This window comes from Lycorma delicatula, chromosome 3, assembly GCF_047948215.1.
Source record: "Lycorma delicatula isolate Av1 chromosome 3, ASM4794821v1, whole genome shotgun sequence".
NCBI classification, from domain to species: Eukaryota; Metazoa; Arthropoda; class Insecta; order Hemiptera; family Fulgoridae; genus Lycorma; species Lycorma delicatula.
Genome location: NC_134457.1, coordinates 86,809,885 through 86,824,576, shown reverse-complemented (window position 1 = coordinate 86,824,576; position 14,692 = coordinate 86,809,885). Strand labels below are relative to the sequence as shown.

The following is a 14,692-nucleotide window of genomic DNA, read 5'->3' as shown; positions in this document are numbered from 1 at the left end:
CTCTTTTTCCAGCCTCTTCTCAGTTATCTAGTTAACACTATGTCTATCTTACTATTTTGAAATTCAGAAAGTGGTAGAGAGGAAATTTTTCTTTTACTTTTTGTTAATTAAAGTGCTGTTAAAATAAAGTTAAAGCTGTATTACATTTAATTCATTGTTTCATGTCAGAAAGACATAAATTAACTTGTTGCTTTTACTGTCTTTCTTATGACTGTGATGCATCTAGAACACATAAGGTACAAGAAGGTAATAAGAAGTACCAGAGTTGCTTTCTTTGAGAGTAAAATGTTCATGAGTGAAAGTGGCATTCGTAGGGCTAAATATGTAATATTTGCATTTTGGCATGGCATGCAATATGTGACTATGTATTTGACTCAGTGATTTTCCACTGAAAGCCAGAGAGAAATCATTTTATGCTTCACCTTTCCCTAGTTAGCCTGGCATGAAATTTTTTATTCTTGAAAATGGATTTCACCATTTTCAGAAGTTACTTGTGAAAAATGTCAGGTCATCTGTAGCTATTTATGTTCATGGTATTTGAAATACATACGTAAAATAAAATTGAGTATGTAATTCAGCATCATTAGTTTTTATGTTAGCTATTCAAATACTGAACATTGTTTATTATATATGCAGTATATAATGGTATTATAAGTAAGTAATCACTGGAAACTGGATCCTGGGAAAGTTTATAATCTGCATCTTCTTATAAATGACTCATAACACTTGTAGAATTTCAGGACATATCGCTTTCTGAAAATATTTAAAGAGTGGATATAATGTCAACAATTAATTATATATTTATGAAGCTGACTCCAATATATAAAGTTGAGTATTGCTAAGTACTCAATGGCTTTTGATGGGTTACTGCAGCCTGCTGGAAACAATTGTACAACAGGCACTATACAGTATGTGTATCAATTACTAGTTGCTGGATAAATCTAATGTAAATTATCATTGTTTTTTTTCTATAAAATAATGTCTGGAATAATTTTCTAGACCCATATAGGGTTTAAATGATTCAGTAACAGTATTTTTTTTTTCACTTGATGAATTAATTCACCGTAGAAGCTTATACATGGAAATATGGAAATGGAATTTTTTGTAGCATATGAAAAATGCTATGCCTGACTGGGATTTAAATTGGGACACCGAGATGTTAGGGGAAGATACTACCACTCCTCTAAGAGATCGTGAAAATAAATTTATGTTTAAAATTATTAAATATTAAACTATTTTTCAAATTAATGGAATATCTTCTTCCTAAGGTCTTTTGGAACCAATCGACTAAATATGTAAATATGTTATGTGTGATCTAAAGCTAACTAGATCATACATAAGATATTTACACATAGCATACATAACCTAAAATTTAAATAAGTAAATAAATCTCTTATTCTGATATACATAATATATTTTATATAATAATATGTTATATAGATAACATCATTATAAGAAAAATTATAAATATAGAATACAAAAATTATAAGATAAGGAATAAATGTGATTAAAGTCTATATTAATTGTTGTAATTAAGATAATAATTACTATTACGTTTTCTACTAAGATCACTATAGTTTCTATGTTGAACACTGCTTACCTTTCTCAGTTTCATTCTTTATCACTTGACGCGTTTTGAAATTTTTCAAAACCACTCCATTGTCAAAACTCTTTGTACTGATACTTTTAAATTTCTGTTAATCTTTGTATAGTGTTTAGTCAATATCCCTCCCTATATTTGATGTCATTCATTATCTGGCCTTCTTCTTGTTTATTTGTTACTAATGGTTATACTTATCTCTTAATTTATTTATCTATTTTCTGTTTTGAATAAAATGAAGTTTTTGAAAAGGACATGTGCGTGATTGTTGATCTGACTATTTGTGATCATTTATTGTTACTTTTTAATTTAAAGATTTATAGATTTTCTAAAATATTCATTCTTCTTCCTTTAACACATTTGTTAATTAATTTCATTGATTCTTCCATTTTTATTAGGATATGTCCTTTTTTTATTAAATGTGTTGAATGATTAGAACCTTATTTTTGATTTTTAAAAGATCTCATGCATTCATTATAAATTATCTTAATTTTAATTTTCTTGCTGTTTGTCTAGTGTATGTTGCATAGAATTTACATTTTATTTTGCATATACCATTTTTGTTGAATATATATTTTTCTTCTATGTTACTCTTAAAAGTCATTTTTAATGTATTATTTGTATTTTTAGCCATTTCTATTTTATATTTAATTTATTTCTAAATTTATAAAAATAAATTAAATTAAATTAAAGCAACAAACGATAAAGAAACCTTTAAATGGAGTAAATTAATATTTGCTGGGAAAGAAATTTACCCCATTAAACAATTCTTTAGTGGATATAATATAAAAGTGGCTATAAATACAAATAATACACTAAAGAAGTTTAATGGCAACATAGAAGAAAAATATAATACAGCAGTATTGGTATATCCAAAATAAGATGTAAATGCAATACAACATACAATAAACAAATGGGAGGAAAATTAAAATCAAGATATAATAAACACATGAGATCTTTTAAAAATCAAAAACAAGATTCTAATTATGCAACAAACTTAATAAAAGCAGGACATACCCCAATGAAAATGGAAGAATCAGTGAAATTAATTCACAAATATGTTAAAGGAAGAAAATGGACATTCTAGAAAATCTAGAAATCTTAAATTAAAAGGCCCTTTCTCATAAGTCAAATTATTATGCTGAGTTGTAAAAAAACAGTTTTTTTTTAGCAAGGATCCCACATCCATAAATATAAACACACTTAAACATTATGAAACTTACATATTCACAAAATTTGACAAAATTACATATTAATGAACAAATACAACAGAGACAATATATGATTACATTCTTAGGAACATCTCAATGTTTTTGAGGTGAAGCATCATTAACAAGATTTCTGATACTCCATTTAGGAAGACGCTGATTTAGCTGCAAAAGACCTTTGGAAGAAAATTGATTAATATGCAAGCAAGACATTCATTAATTTTGGTATTATCACATTTCATCTTGCTGTTCAACGAATAGTTTTTAGATTAATATTTATCATTATGTTGAGATTTAAGATACCTTAAATATATTTATATTCTTTCCTTTCTCAGCTTCGTGAAAAAATGATAGAACATAAGGAAGGGAAAACAAAGAATTTAACCATGAAATTTCACTATGATGACTTTGTAAGTAGCCTATCTGAATAATTTGTCAAATAAATATTAATAAATTTTATCTATCTGTTTATGTAAATTAAACTAAATGTGTGCTGAAATACCTTCATAGTAATTTGAGGCCAACGTTGAGCCAATGTTTTTTTTTTGAATAGAGAAATTAAAATACATTTAACTTGGTATTCAAATGAAAATCTTAAAATTGCATTAAAAATTCCATAATTCACTATTTTTGTATTATATAAGTTAGAAATGATAGTTTAAAAGTGATCAACCAGAGGCAACACAAAGTCAGAATACAATGTGATAGTGCAGTATTAATGTAAAAACGCTCTTCCATTTTCTATATGTACCAAAGAGGAATAGCATTCAGTAATTAATTTTTTTTTTTGTCTTCAGTTGTTTGACTGGTTTGATGCAGCTCTCCTAGATTCCCTATCTAATGCTAGTCGTTTCATTTCAATATACCCCCTACATCCTACATCCCTAACAATTCGTTTTAAATATTAAAAATGTTGCCTGTCTGTACAATTTTTTCCTTCTACCTGTCCCTCCAATTTTAAAGCAACTATTCCAGGATGCCTTAATATGTGGCCTATAAGTCTGTCTCTTCTTTTAACTGTATTTTTCCAAATGCTGCTTACTTCATCAAATTTGCCATAAGACCTCTTCATTTGTCACTTTATCCACCCATCTGATTTTTAATATTCTCCTGTAGTACTACATTTCAAAAGCTTCTAATCTTTTGCTTCTAATCTTTTCTTCTTGTACTCCGATCGTACAAGTTTCACTTCCATATAAAACTACGCTCCAAACATATACTTTCAAAAATCTTTTCCTGATGTTTAAATTAATTTTTGATGTAAAAAAATTATATTTCTGACCGAAGGCTTGTTTCACAGTGCTATTCGGCATTTTATATTGCTCCTGCTTCGTTCATCAACAAACAAAATTTTTCTACCCCCATAATATTTTCTCTTCTGTTTTTACATTCAGTGGTCCATCTTCATTATTTCTACTACATTTTATTACTTTTGTTTTGTTCTTGTTTATTTTCATGCGTTGGTTCTTGCGTAGGATTTCATCCATGCCATTCATTGTTTCTTCTAAATCTTTTTTACTCTCAGCTATAATTACTATACCATCAGCAAATTGTAGCATCTTTTTCTTTTCACCTTGTACTGTTACTTCGGATCTAAATTGTTCTTTAACATCATTAACTGCTAGTTGTATGAAAAGATTAAAAAGTAACAGGAATAGGGAACATCCTTGTCGGACTCCCTTTTTTGTTAATGGCTTCTTTCTTATGTTCTTCAATTATTACTGTTGCTGTTTGGTTCCTGTAAATGTTAGCAATTGTTTTATCTCTGTATTTGAACCCTAATTTTTTTAAAATGCTAAACATTTTATTTCAGTCTACGTTATTGAATGCCTTTTCTAGGTCTATAAATGCCAAGTATGTTGGTTCATTTTCCTTTAATCTTCCTTCTACTATTAATCTGGGCACTAAAATTGCTTCCCTTGTCCCTATACTTTTCCTGAAATCAAATTGATCTTCTGCTAACACTTCTTCCACTCTCCTCTCAATTCTTCTGTACAGAATTTTAGTTAAGATTTTTTATGCATGACTTTAAGCTAATTGTTCTGTATTCTTCACATTTATCTGCTCCTGCTCTTTGACTAATTATGGATTGTTCAAAATTCTAAATGTGTGAAATAAATAAAAAAATAAATGTTGATAATTCAGACAAGAAACATATTTATTTAAACATTGAGAAGACTGTAAAAAGAATAAATTACGAATTTATAAATGTTCATAAAGAGACTTGTGTTGAAATGAAAATAAGTTACATAAAAATTACAACAAATAAGATATAAAATTTTTAATGATGCCGCTAGATGGGCGAATTGCGTACATGGCTGATATTGCGCAATGACTGACTGGTCAAGTTAGCCAGCATGCATACCCCCACTACTTGAGCGACAGTATGAGCGCAAACACCTGCTTTCTTTGGAATCATGACTATAACACTCTTTTTGAAGTGTGATGGAACTTCCCCTTTTTTGTAAATATCACATACCAGTTTGTATAATCTATTAATCGCTTCCTCACCTGCACTGCACAGTAATTCTGCAGGTATTCTGTTTATTCCAGGAGCCTTTCTGCCATTCAAATCTTTTAATGCTCTCTTAAATTCATATCTCAGTATTGTTTCTCTCCTTTCATCCTTTTCAACTTCTTCTTCCTCTATAACATCATTTTCTAATTCATTTCCTCTGTATAACTCTTCAATATATTCCACCCACCTATCGAATTTTCCTTTCGTATTATAAATCGGTATACCATCTTTGTTTAACCCATTATTAGATTTTAATTTATGTACCCCAAAATTTTCCTTAACTTTCCTGTATGCTCCGTCTATTTTACCAATGTTCTTTCCACTTCTGTGTTCTCTTTCCATTTCTGAACACTTTTCTTTAATCCACTCTTCTTTCGCTAGTTCACACTTCCTATTTACAGTATTTTTTAATTGTCGATAGTTCCTTGTACTTTCTTCATCACTAGCATTCTTATATTTTCTAGTTTATCCATCAGCTGTGATATATCCTCTGAAATCCAAGGTTTTCTACCAGTTCTCTTTGTTCCGCCTAAGTTTGCTTCTGCTGATTTAAGGATTTCCTTTTTAACATTTTCCCATTCTTCTTCTACATTTTCAACCTTATCTTTTTTACTCAAACCTCTTGCGATATCATCCTCAAAAATCTTCTTTATCTACTCTTCCTCAAGCTTCTCTAAATTCTACTGATTCATCTGACACCTTTTCTTCAGGATTTTAAACCCCAGTCTACATTTCATTATCACTAAATTATGGTTGCTATTAATGTCTTTTCGAGGGTAAGCTTTGCAGTTGACGAGTTGATTTATAAATCTTTGCTTAACAATGATACAATCTATCTGATACCTTGCTGTATCACCTGGCTTTTTCCATGTGTGTATTCTTCTATTATGATTTTTAAACTGAGTGTTGGCAATTACTAAATTATACTTCGTGCAAAAGTCTATAAGTAGGTCCCCTCTATCATTCCTTTTGCCCAGCTTCTATTCACCCACTATATTTCCTTCCTTGCCTTTTCCAATTTTTGCATTCCAATCTCCAACTATTATTAAATTTTCATTCCCTTTAAAATTGTCATTAAAATAGTGAAGTGATAAAACCCATCAAAATTCATTGATGAATGAAAATTCAGTCTGTGTGTCACTATAGCAAGTGTATGAATGGGCTAAGAATTTTCTAACTAGTGATAGTTCTGAAACACCACAACTTAGTTCTGTATTTACCGACTAAGATATTATACAGTTCAATAAAGTGTTTCAAAGATGTGTAACATATCAGCTGACCTCTGCAAGGTTCCCCTGCATCTTACATCAAATCTAATTTATATGGGCTTCTGAGCACAAGTATTTCATTGCAACGATTAATTAGACCAAACTTGAACATAAGTTCAAGAACTTATGCTTGAAAAATATTGTTTTCGATGTTTATATATTTCTGCATTAGTATTTTTAAAAGAATTGAAGGTTTTCTTTTAACTCTCTCAAGTGTATCATTTTCTGTTGTCCAGTACTTGTTGAAATTACATTTTAGTACCTGAAATTGGTTTGAAAAGAAGTAATCATGAATATTAGTGATATTATTTAAGATCCCATATAATTTAGGATAAGATGATTAACTGCTTTAACTGATTCATTTAAAATTTAAATCCTGATGATTTTACTTTTAAAAGACTTGAATATCTTTTGAAATAACATCTTCAATTATATTAGATGTGAAATGTAAGTGTATCTAGTATCATAATAAAATATCATGCTTTATAATTAGGTTATTCTTTGCTGAGTGAGCATTTTTATTGAATTTTGAACACAAGCTGTTGAAATGTTTTAAATGATATGTTTATAATTGATGCTTTGAAAAAAGTAATAAATGGTCATTACAGTACATACTGTAACATAAATAAAGGAGAAGTAACATCTAGTGATGAATTGTACTCATAAAAGGGTTTTGGTCTACTTATTTATATTAAAATTATAATATATGTTACGTAAATTATGTTGTATTTTATAATTTTATCTAAAACTAATTAAATGCAATAGTAATTAATTTATTTTAGTTTTTAACTATATTCTGTTTAAAATTTTAAACTTTTTATTTTCCCAGCTATACAGTGTGTAGCATAAAAATACTAACAGGTCAAACTTTGTATGTTGGTTTTGTAGATCTTGACATTCCATGAACCCCTCTAAATCAAAAGCACAGTTTTAGCATTGAAACATTCTGAAGGATACATATGCAAACATATGCATGTTCATATGTTGACCTGTTTTTTTGCTTTCCATCTTCAGATTAGATTAACAATTTGGATAAAATCTGGCATGATGATTTCTGTATATATGGCAATGATACCATTTAATTTTGGTCACAACATCCAAGAGGGTAGGGAAGTAAAACTTTATAAATCCAATATCCTAAAATTTTACTTGAAGCATATATAAAATTTTTTACATTGTTTAATGCCTCTTAGGTAGCTAAGATATATTCTTATGGTGATTGATCTTATTTAAACCACCAAAAAGGGTGAGAGCAAAAACCTGTTGTTTTTTTTATAAGTCTGAACTCAAGGTCAGATTACTTTAACATGTCACTATTTATATTTGTGCAATTTCATAGAGATTATATTTGGATATTAGTAAGCCAATTATTTTTTTTTTGCCTTTCTTTGTCAGTTATCATTGTTCTTGATATCTTCATAACTGATTAATGTCTTTTAGAAATTTTGTACAATGACTTTTGAATGTGGGTCATTGATGCCATTTAATTTCAGTTACTAGTTTTCAAAGGATGGGGAGGTACAGTCAGCATTGGTTCTGAATCTTAAAATTTTATTCAAAATAGCAAAATAATTTGTTTTACTTAATTCTTTACTTTCACATGTACATTAAATAATAAATTGAACCAAATTCAATAGATAATTTTTTCAGTAAGTTCAAAATGTTTTCAATAATTGCTTTTGTGACTTTTTTAGCGATTGCTGCTGCTGTTTTCACACTGTTATCAAATGAAGTTGTTCATGATAGTTATTCTGAGTTAGCATGCTTAACTCAAACAAACTGACATCAATAATATCAAACTCAAAAGACCTGCCAGCAATAACATTAGTTTATGCACAATGAGAATAATAATTCATTGTAGATTGCCTCAAAAGAAAATGAAAACTTTTGAAGTTAATAAAAATATTGTATTTGTCAAATCTGGTTTGTTTTGTCATTTCAAAAGTCTGAAGTTTTAAATAATTTCCATTGTCAGTCTTTATGGACAAAAACATATACATCTTATTGTTATAATACTACTTTTTAAGATTGTCTGTGTCGTTAAGAATATGCTAACATTACATTATTTATATTTTTAAGATGTATCTTTTATTAAATAATCTCTGTTGTCTTCATTTTCATAGATATAATTAAATTTATTTTTTATTTAAACATTTATTTTATTTGATCTATTATAATGTGATATGATTAAAACATAGCATGTAACCAAAATACACCAAAAAATCTTCCAGTAAAATATAATTAAATTTACTATTAATAAAGTGTTTAGATGGTTAGTTATGTTTGTAAGAAAATTACATCTGATTTTCTTTAAAATTATAGAGACGAGTTGGTTCTGAAATACGTCATTACTATTATGCACCTCTGGAAAATACACCATTTACTTTGGGTCTTGTTCTTCCTCATTCATATGGTAACTTTTGGATTAAAGCTGGTGATGAGATTAAGAAAACATTTCAAATGGGTCAGTTGATATTTTAATAATCAAATCTATTTTGAATGTTTTTTAACTCCTTACATCCAAATAAATTTCAAACTGGGACTTGAATTTATGTTTCCCACCTTCAGAATCAGCCACAAGTTTTCCTTTTTATACTACTTTTCATGTATCTTTATGGACCTCTTTCACTGTATATTTTTTTTACTTATCTTAGTTTTCATTTATTGATTTTGAGAAAAAATATCCCGTGTATTTAGTTTATTCTGTCTATAATTTCTTTCATTCATAACTTCTTTTCATTTCCATTTTTAACATACTTCCTGTTTTACAATTCTTACTGTCAGAGGGAGTAATGCTATGTAAACATTAGTTCCTGCTGTAGGCATTTGCCCTTAAAATCTTCTTTTACCCAATTTTACTTGTAACACAATATTTGGTGGTGTTTTAGTTTCTATGCAGCATCACTTACTAACTAAAAGTGTGTATATGTAATTTTTATTTAAATTAATTATTATTAACAGTTTTTATTTTTCCATTTTATTGAATATCATTAAATTTAAAAAAAGTAGTAAAGGAATCACAAAGCTACTGCTCTGAAATATTATAATTACTCTACTTATTTTGCTTTTTTTCAATTTTTATTTGAACTATTTTATGCAATATTAACATAGGCCATTATACAAGGTCTGTAAATAAAGTAATGAGACTAATTTTTTGTGGCAGCGAAAGTGGCAACACTGTAATGTTACTAGTAAACATATGGTTACATGAACAGCTGATTTATATTAAGTATTAATATTTTTAGTTTATTGTTGCCATGTGAGATGTAAACAAACTTTTCGTGAAATGAGTTTTTGTTGTGCATTACAAAAATGAGTGATACTAATTATGAGCAATGTTGTTCAATCAAGTTTTGTGTTACTCTTTGAGAATCCTGAACTTTTTCAAAATTGAAAAGGGAATGTGGAGATGACACTATGTCACAATCCCAAGTTTTTAGATAGTTTAAAGCATTTTCAGACGGCCGGGAATCAGTTGCGGATAATCCATGCTCTGGAAGACCGTTAATGTCAAAAATTGACAACAATGTTGAGTAAATCAGAAACTTGGTATGGTACGACCAGCGATTAACTGTCAGAATGATTGCAGAACAATTGAATTTGAACCGTACCACAGTCCATTAAATTTTGTGAAACAAATTGGACATGAAAAAGTTTGTACAAAATTGGTCTTAAAAACCCTCACTGATGAACAAAAAAATAATAGGGTGGAAGTGTCCTGTGAATCTTTTAGGGCGAATTAAAACTGGATCCTGATTTTCTAAAAAATGTTATTACTGGCGATGAATCTTTGATATTTAAGTATGACCCAGAAACATGATGCCAGAGCAAGAGATGGCACATTTCACACTCACCACGTCCCAAAAAAGCAAAAATGAGCAAATCAAAAATCAAAACCATGCTAATTTGTTTCTTTGATAGTAATGGCATTGTCCATAAGGAGTTTTTGCCTACAGGACAGACTGTAAATCAATATGTTTACTAAGAAATTCTTGAAACACTGTAGAAAAGAGTTGCTCGCATGAGACCAGCGATCAGATAACTGGATGCTGCATCTTGACAATGTACCTTGTCACACTGCACTCTCAATTAATGAGTTTTTGGCAAACAAAAACGTTCCTGTAGTTCCTCAACTACATCTGACTTGAGTCCCTGCAACCTTTTCCTATGCCGAACTTTAAAAACGACCTCAAAGGACACCATTTGGGAACAGTAGAAAACATTAAAAAAATGTAACGATCATCTGAAGGATATTTCGGTTTCTGAGTTCCAACACTGCTATGAGGAGTGGGAAAACCGCTTGAAGCATTGCGTGGCTTCCCAAGGGAACTATTTTCTGAACAAATCTCATTACTTTATTTACAAACTTAATATACAAATATTATTTGGGTTTGTATTACAAACTTTGGTTCAAAATTCATAGAACTATACTCTGGTCACGAAGTTCCTTTTCATGTAAAGAAATTAATATAAACTGATTGTCATTGGTTTATTTAATATTTTTATACATAAAACTTACTTTACATTACATCTGTGTACAAGTTCTTTCATTGTCTACACAATTTTATCGGTCACCGTTGTATTTGGACATTCTCTTCCATATTGAAGAGAATTGTTCAGTCATAAAAATAGTTTCTGACAGCAGTTTTCAGCACATCAACAGTTCTTTGTCATGAATAGGACATCTTTCTTTAACTATGTCCTAAACAAAGTTGTCACGGGTTGTTAAGTATGAAATTCAAGGCAGCCACTGAATTTAATAGCTCCTACTGAAACACTGCCCTGCAAAATATTGATTTAGACTGAGCATAATGAGATATAGTTCCATCTTGCTGTAAAGTGGCATTTAATTTCATACCAATCAGTCAAAGCAGAGAAATAAAATAATTTTCAAGCGTATTAATATATGACATGTGTTAACACTTCCTTCAGAAATTTTTGGTCGAATTAGGTAGCACTGCGCCCACATTATTACTAGAGGTGAGTGATCTGTGATTTTCTCATAAACTTAGAGCTTTCTTATACCAAAAATATGTTTCATTTACATGAGTAATAATATCCTATAAATAGAATATTTGTAGAAGAAGAAAACTGGCTATTCTGTGATTGAACTTTGGGAAAACACCTTAGAAGAGCTTCACAACAAGCGATATGCAAGCTTCCCTTATAGCTATAACTCAGTCAGAAAGCACATTAACGTAACATGAGCAGACTTAAAAGGTTTAAACCCAAGATATTTTACATTATTTTTTGAAATGTTGAATAGGAATAATTAGTTCCTTTTCCTGATCAATTTAAGAGAAGGTTGTTAACAGGATTTTTTTAAAAATATCAGATCTATTCAATCAATTGAAAGGATGTCCAAACGTTTCAAATTGAGAACTGGTCTGGTGGTATAAAAAGTGGGGGAAAAGTATCTTTTTTCCCACTTTTGGAGTGTTACTGTGGTGGAGCTTCCTTACCAAAACACTGAACAAATCTATCCTTTATGTTTTCATAATCTTCATTTGCATTTGTACATTAATATAACCAAACACTAGCATCAACAAGCATTTCTTCAACTGAATAGTTTCTTCAAGTGCTTGTAGCAACCATTTTAACTTAACATGGAACAAGTCTTGATCTTTCATTTGCAAGTGAAAATGATGTCAACTTTTAACAAACCTGGTGTGTTGAATAAATGAAATCAGCTGATTAACCTCTGTTATCACCTGATGATATACAGTGATACCAACCTGTATGTATATCATGGAAAGAGACTTTTTGGCTCCTTTGTGAAATATTAATAAATACAAAATGATAGTTTTTTCTGATATTAGGAAAAACTTTAAATTTTTTTCTTTTTTTAAATTGTGTTTACAATTTGATTTTATAACTGATATAATTATTTATCTCCACTATCATTGTTAAATTAAGAAAACCACATAGTGATAGCATGTCAACAAAATGGCTGATAGTGACATAATAGAACGGATGAAGCTATTGTGCATATAGTGTTTTAAATAATCCCAATCACTCCATTCTTGATTCTTAAATGGCCCTTACATTTGATAAAATGCTTTGCGTGTATGAACAATTAGGCTTATGTTTTTTTTTTATAAACCATAACTTGGATAAATAAATAAGTACTCTTCTTTCACCAGCTTATTGAATTCTGTGATTTGAATTTAATACAATTTAAGATAAAATACAAGTAAAGATTGCGTGCGATTAATTTCATTTTATTAATTATTGTTTTTGTTACACAATAATGAAATTAATAAAACATTAAGAATAAAACGAACTTTATTAATAATGAACTGCAGATTTGAAGAATTATGATATTTCAGAAAAGATCTTTTGGAGATATAATTTCAAGTATTTAGAAATCAAGTAGTTTATTTGAAATCTTTTTTATTAACTCAATTTTAAAATATATGTCAATGTAATACAATGTTATCTTTACTTATTTGATTAAATTTATTTAATTTGAAAGTAATATTTTTTTTGTAAAACTCATTTTTCTCTCCTTTTTTTGTAGGTGCAAGTGTAACAGATTATTTCAAAGGAAATTGGAGAGTGCATCCTAACTGGTGAGGAAAAAGATAAAAATCTGATGGTATTATATATATTTTTTTTTATTATACTTTTATCTATTGATGTACATAAAAATATAAACAATCAACAGGACTTTTTTCTTGATGTATTTCATACTGCTACTTCACAGTAAAAATTAGATTTAAAAATCTAGATCTTCTTATAAATTTTAAATATTTTAAATAAATACCTTAAAAAAATATTGTCAATTAGTGTGTCAAATGATGAGTTTTTTAAGTTACAGAGAAGATTGCATATGAATTTATCTACAAGAAATACTTTTGACTAGAATTAAATAGAAGGGAAATTGTCAAAATTTAATTTGATTTCATAAATCAATTGCTGAAGGGACAGTTAATTACAAATTCTAGTAAATCTGATATTTGTGGTGGAATCTTTCTGGTTTATGGCTAGAAGGAGCATTTTATTAGAAAGGGGCTCTCGACATAATAATAAATAATTATCAAGAAGTAATGGATTTATTGTTTTGATTAAAAGAGACACCAAAATCCATTTCTGTTCTTCCTCCTATTAGCAATGAATTTTAAGTGTGTATTTGGTTACAGCCTTAGTGAAGTACATAACTAACCAATTTCTATGGCTTAGTAGTATAACATAAAAAAATATAATCCAAGGAAAAGATGATTGTTCAAGGAACCATTACAGGCACTAAGCTGGATACAGTAGAAAAAATTGAGTTGTAACTGGAGCTTTCCCTGTAATAGGTATTTCATCTTCAAGGTTATAAATAGGTACACATGCAGTACATTTTTTTATGACTCTTGCAATTTATTAACACAAATGTAAAACAAATTAATTTTAATTTTATAAATATTTTATTCAATTATTAGTTTTAAATGCAGTAATCTTAACAGATGTGAATCGTTACCATACATTTTCCCAAAAAATAACTTTTCGAATGGCCGTTTTCCTAAGCAACAAACTTTCCTAATCCAGTTTACCAAAAATACAATTCCCGAATTAAAAAAATAATCTTTAATTTTAATAATATTATTTTTTTACTCACAATATAATGAACTATTACACTAAAGTATGAAGACAAAATTTTTTCTTTAAAATTTTGATATTCTGTGGTTATATTTTGTATTCGATCTTGAACCTCCTGCTATTTTTTTTTTTTTTTTGAAGCACCTTTAACAGACCAAAAGCATCTAAAGTTACTTAACTTGGTATAACTCACTTCAGTACTGAGCCACAGAACAGCTCTTCATCTACCTCTACTTTAATTTCAAAATTATTTTTATCATTTTAATTTTGTTGTGATCCTTTGGCTTGAATTTGTCCTAGGTATTCTGGCAGAGGTGGAAAAAAACAGCTTGAATATAAAACATTTGTAAAGTTTCTCTATATGCCTCAATTATAGTGTTTTTAAAGTCCGCCTTGATTTCGAGGCTCACAATTTTCAATTCTACGTTCATTAAAAGCATGTGAAACAACATGCAGAACAATAGCATACTTCGCACTTCCTTTGGAAGAGAGTAAATCATAAAAAAATTTCAGT

At 28.9% G+C, this 14,692-nt stretch overlaps 1 protein-coding gene across 2 annotated transcripts in view; it reads left to right on the top strand.

The window, feature by feature from the left end:
• Ca-Ma2d (Ca[2+] channel Muscle-specific alpha2/delta subunit) overlaps nt 1-14,692 on the top strand; it is a 138,274-nt gene that overhangs the window by 87,635 nt on the left and 35,947 nt on the right. For both annotated transcript variants that reach the window (XM_075360144.1, XM_075360143.1), the window contains 3 exons: nt 3,144-3,218; nt 8,917-9,058; nt 13,115-13,166. In XM_075360144.1, coding sequence (XP_075216259.1) covers nt 3,144-3,218; nt 8,917-9,058; nt 13,115-13,166 — 269 coding nt within the window. The remainder of the gene's footprint in view (nt 1-3,143; nt 3,219-8,916; nt 9,059-13,114; nt 13,167-14,692) is intronic.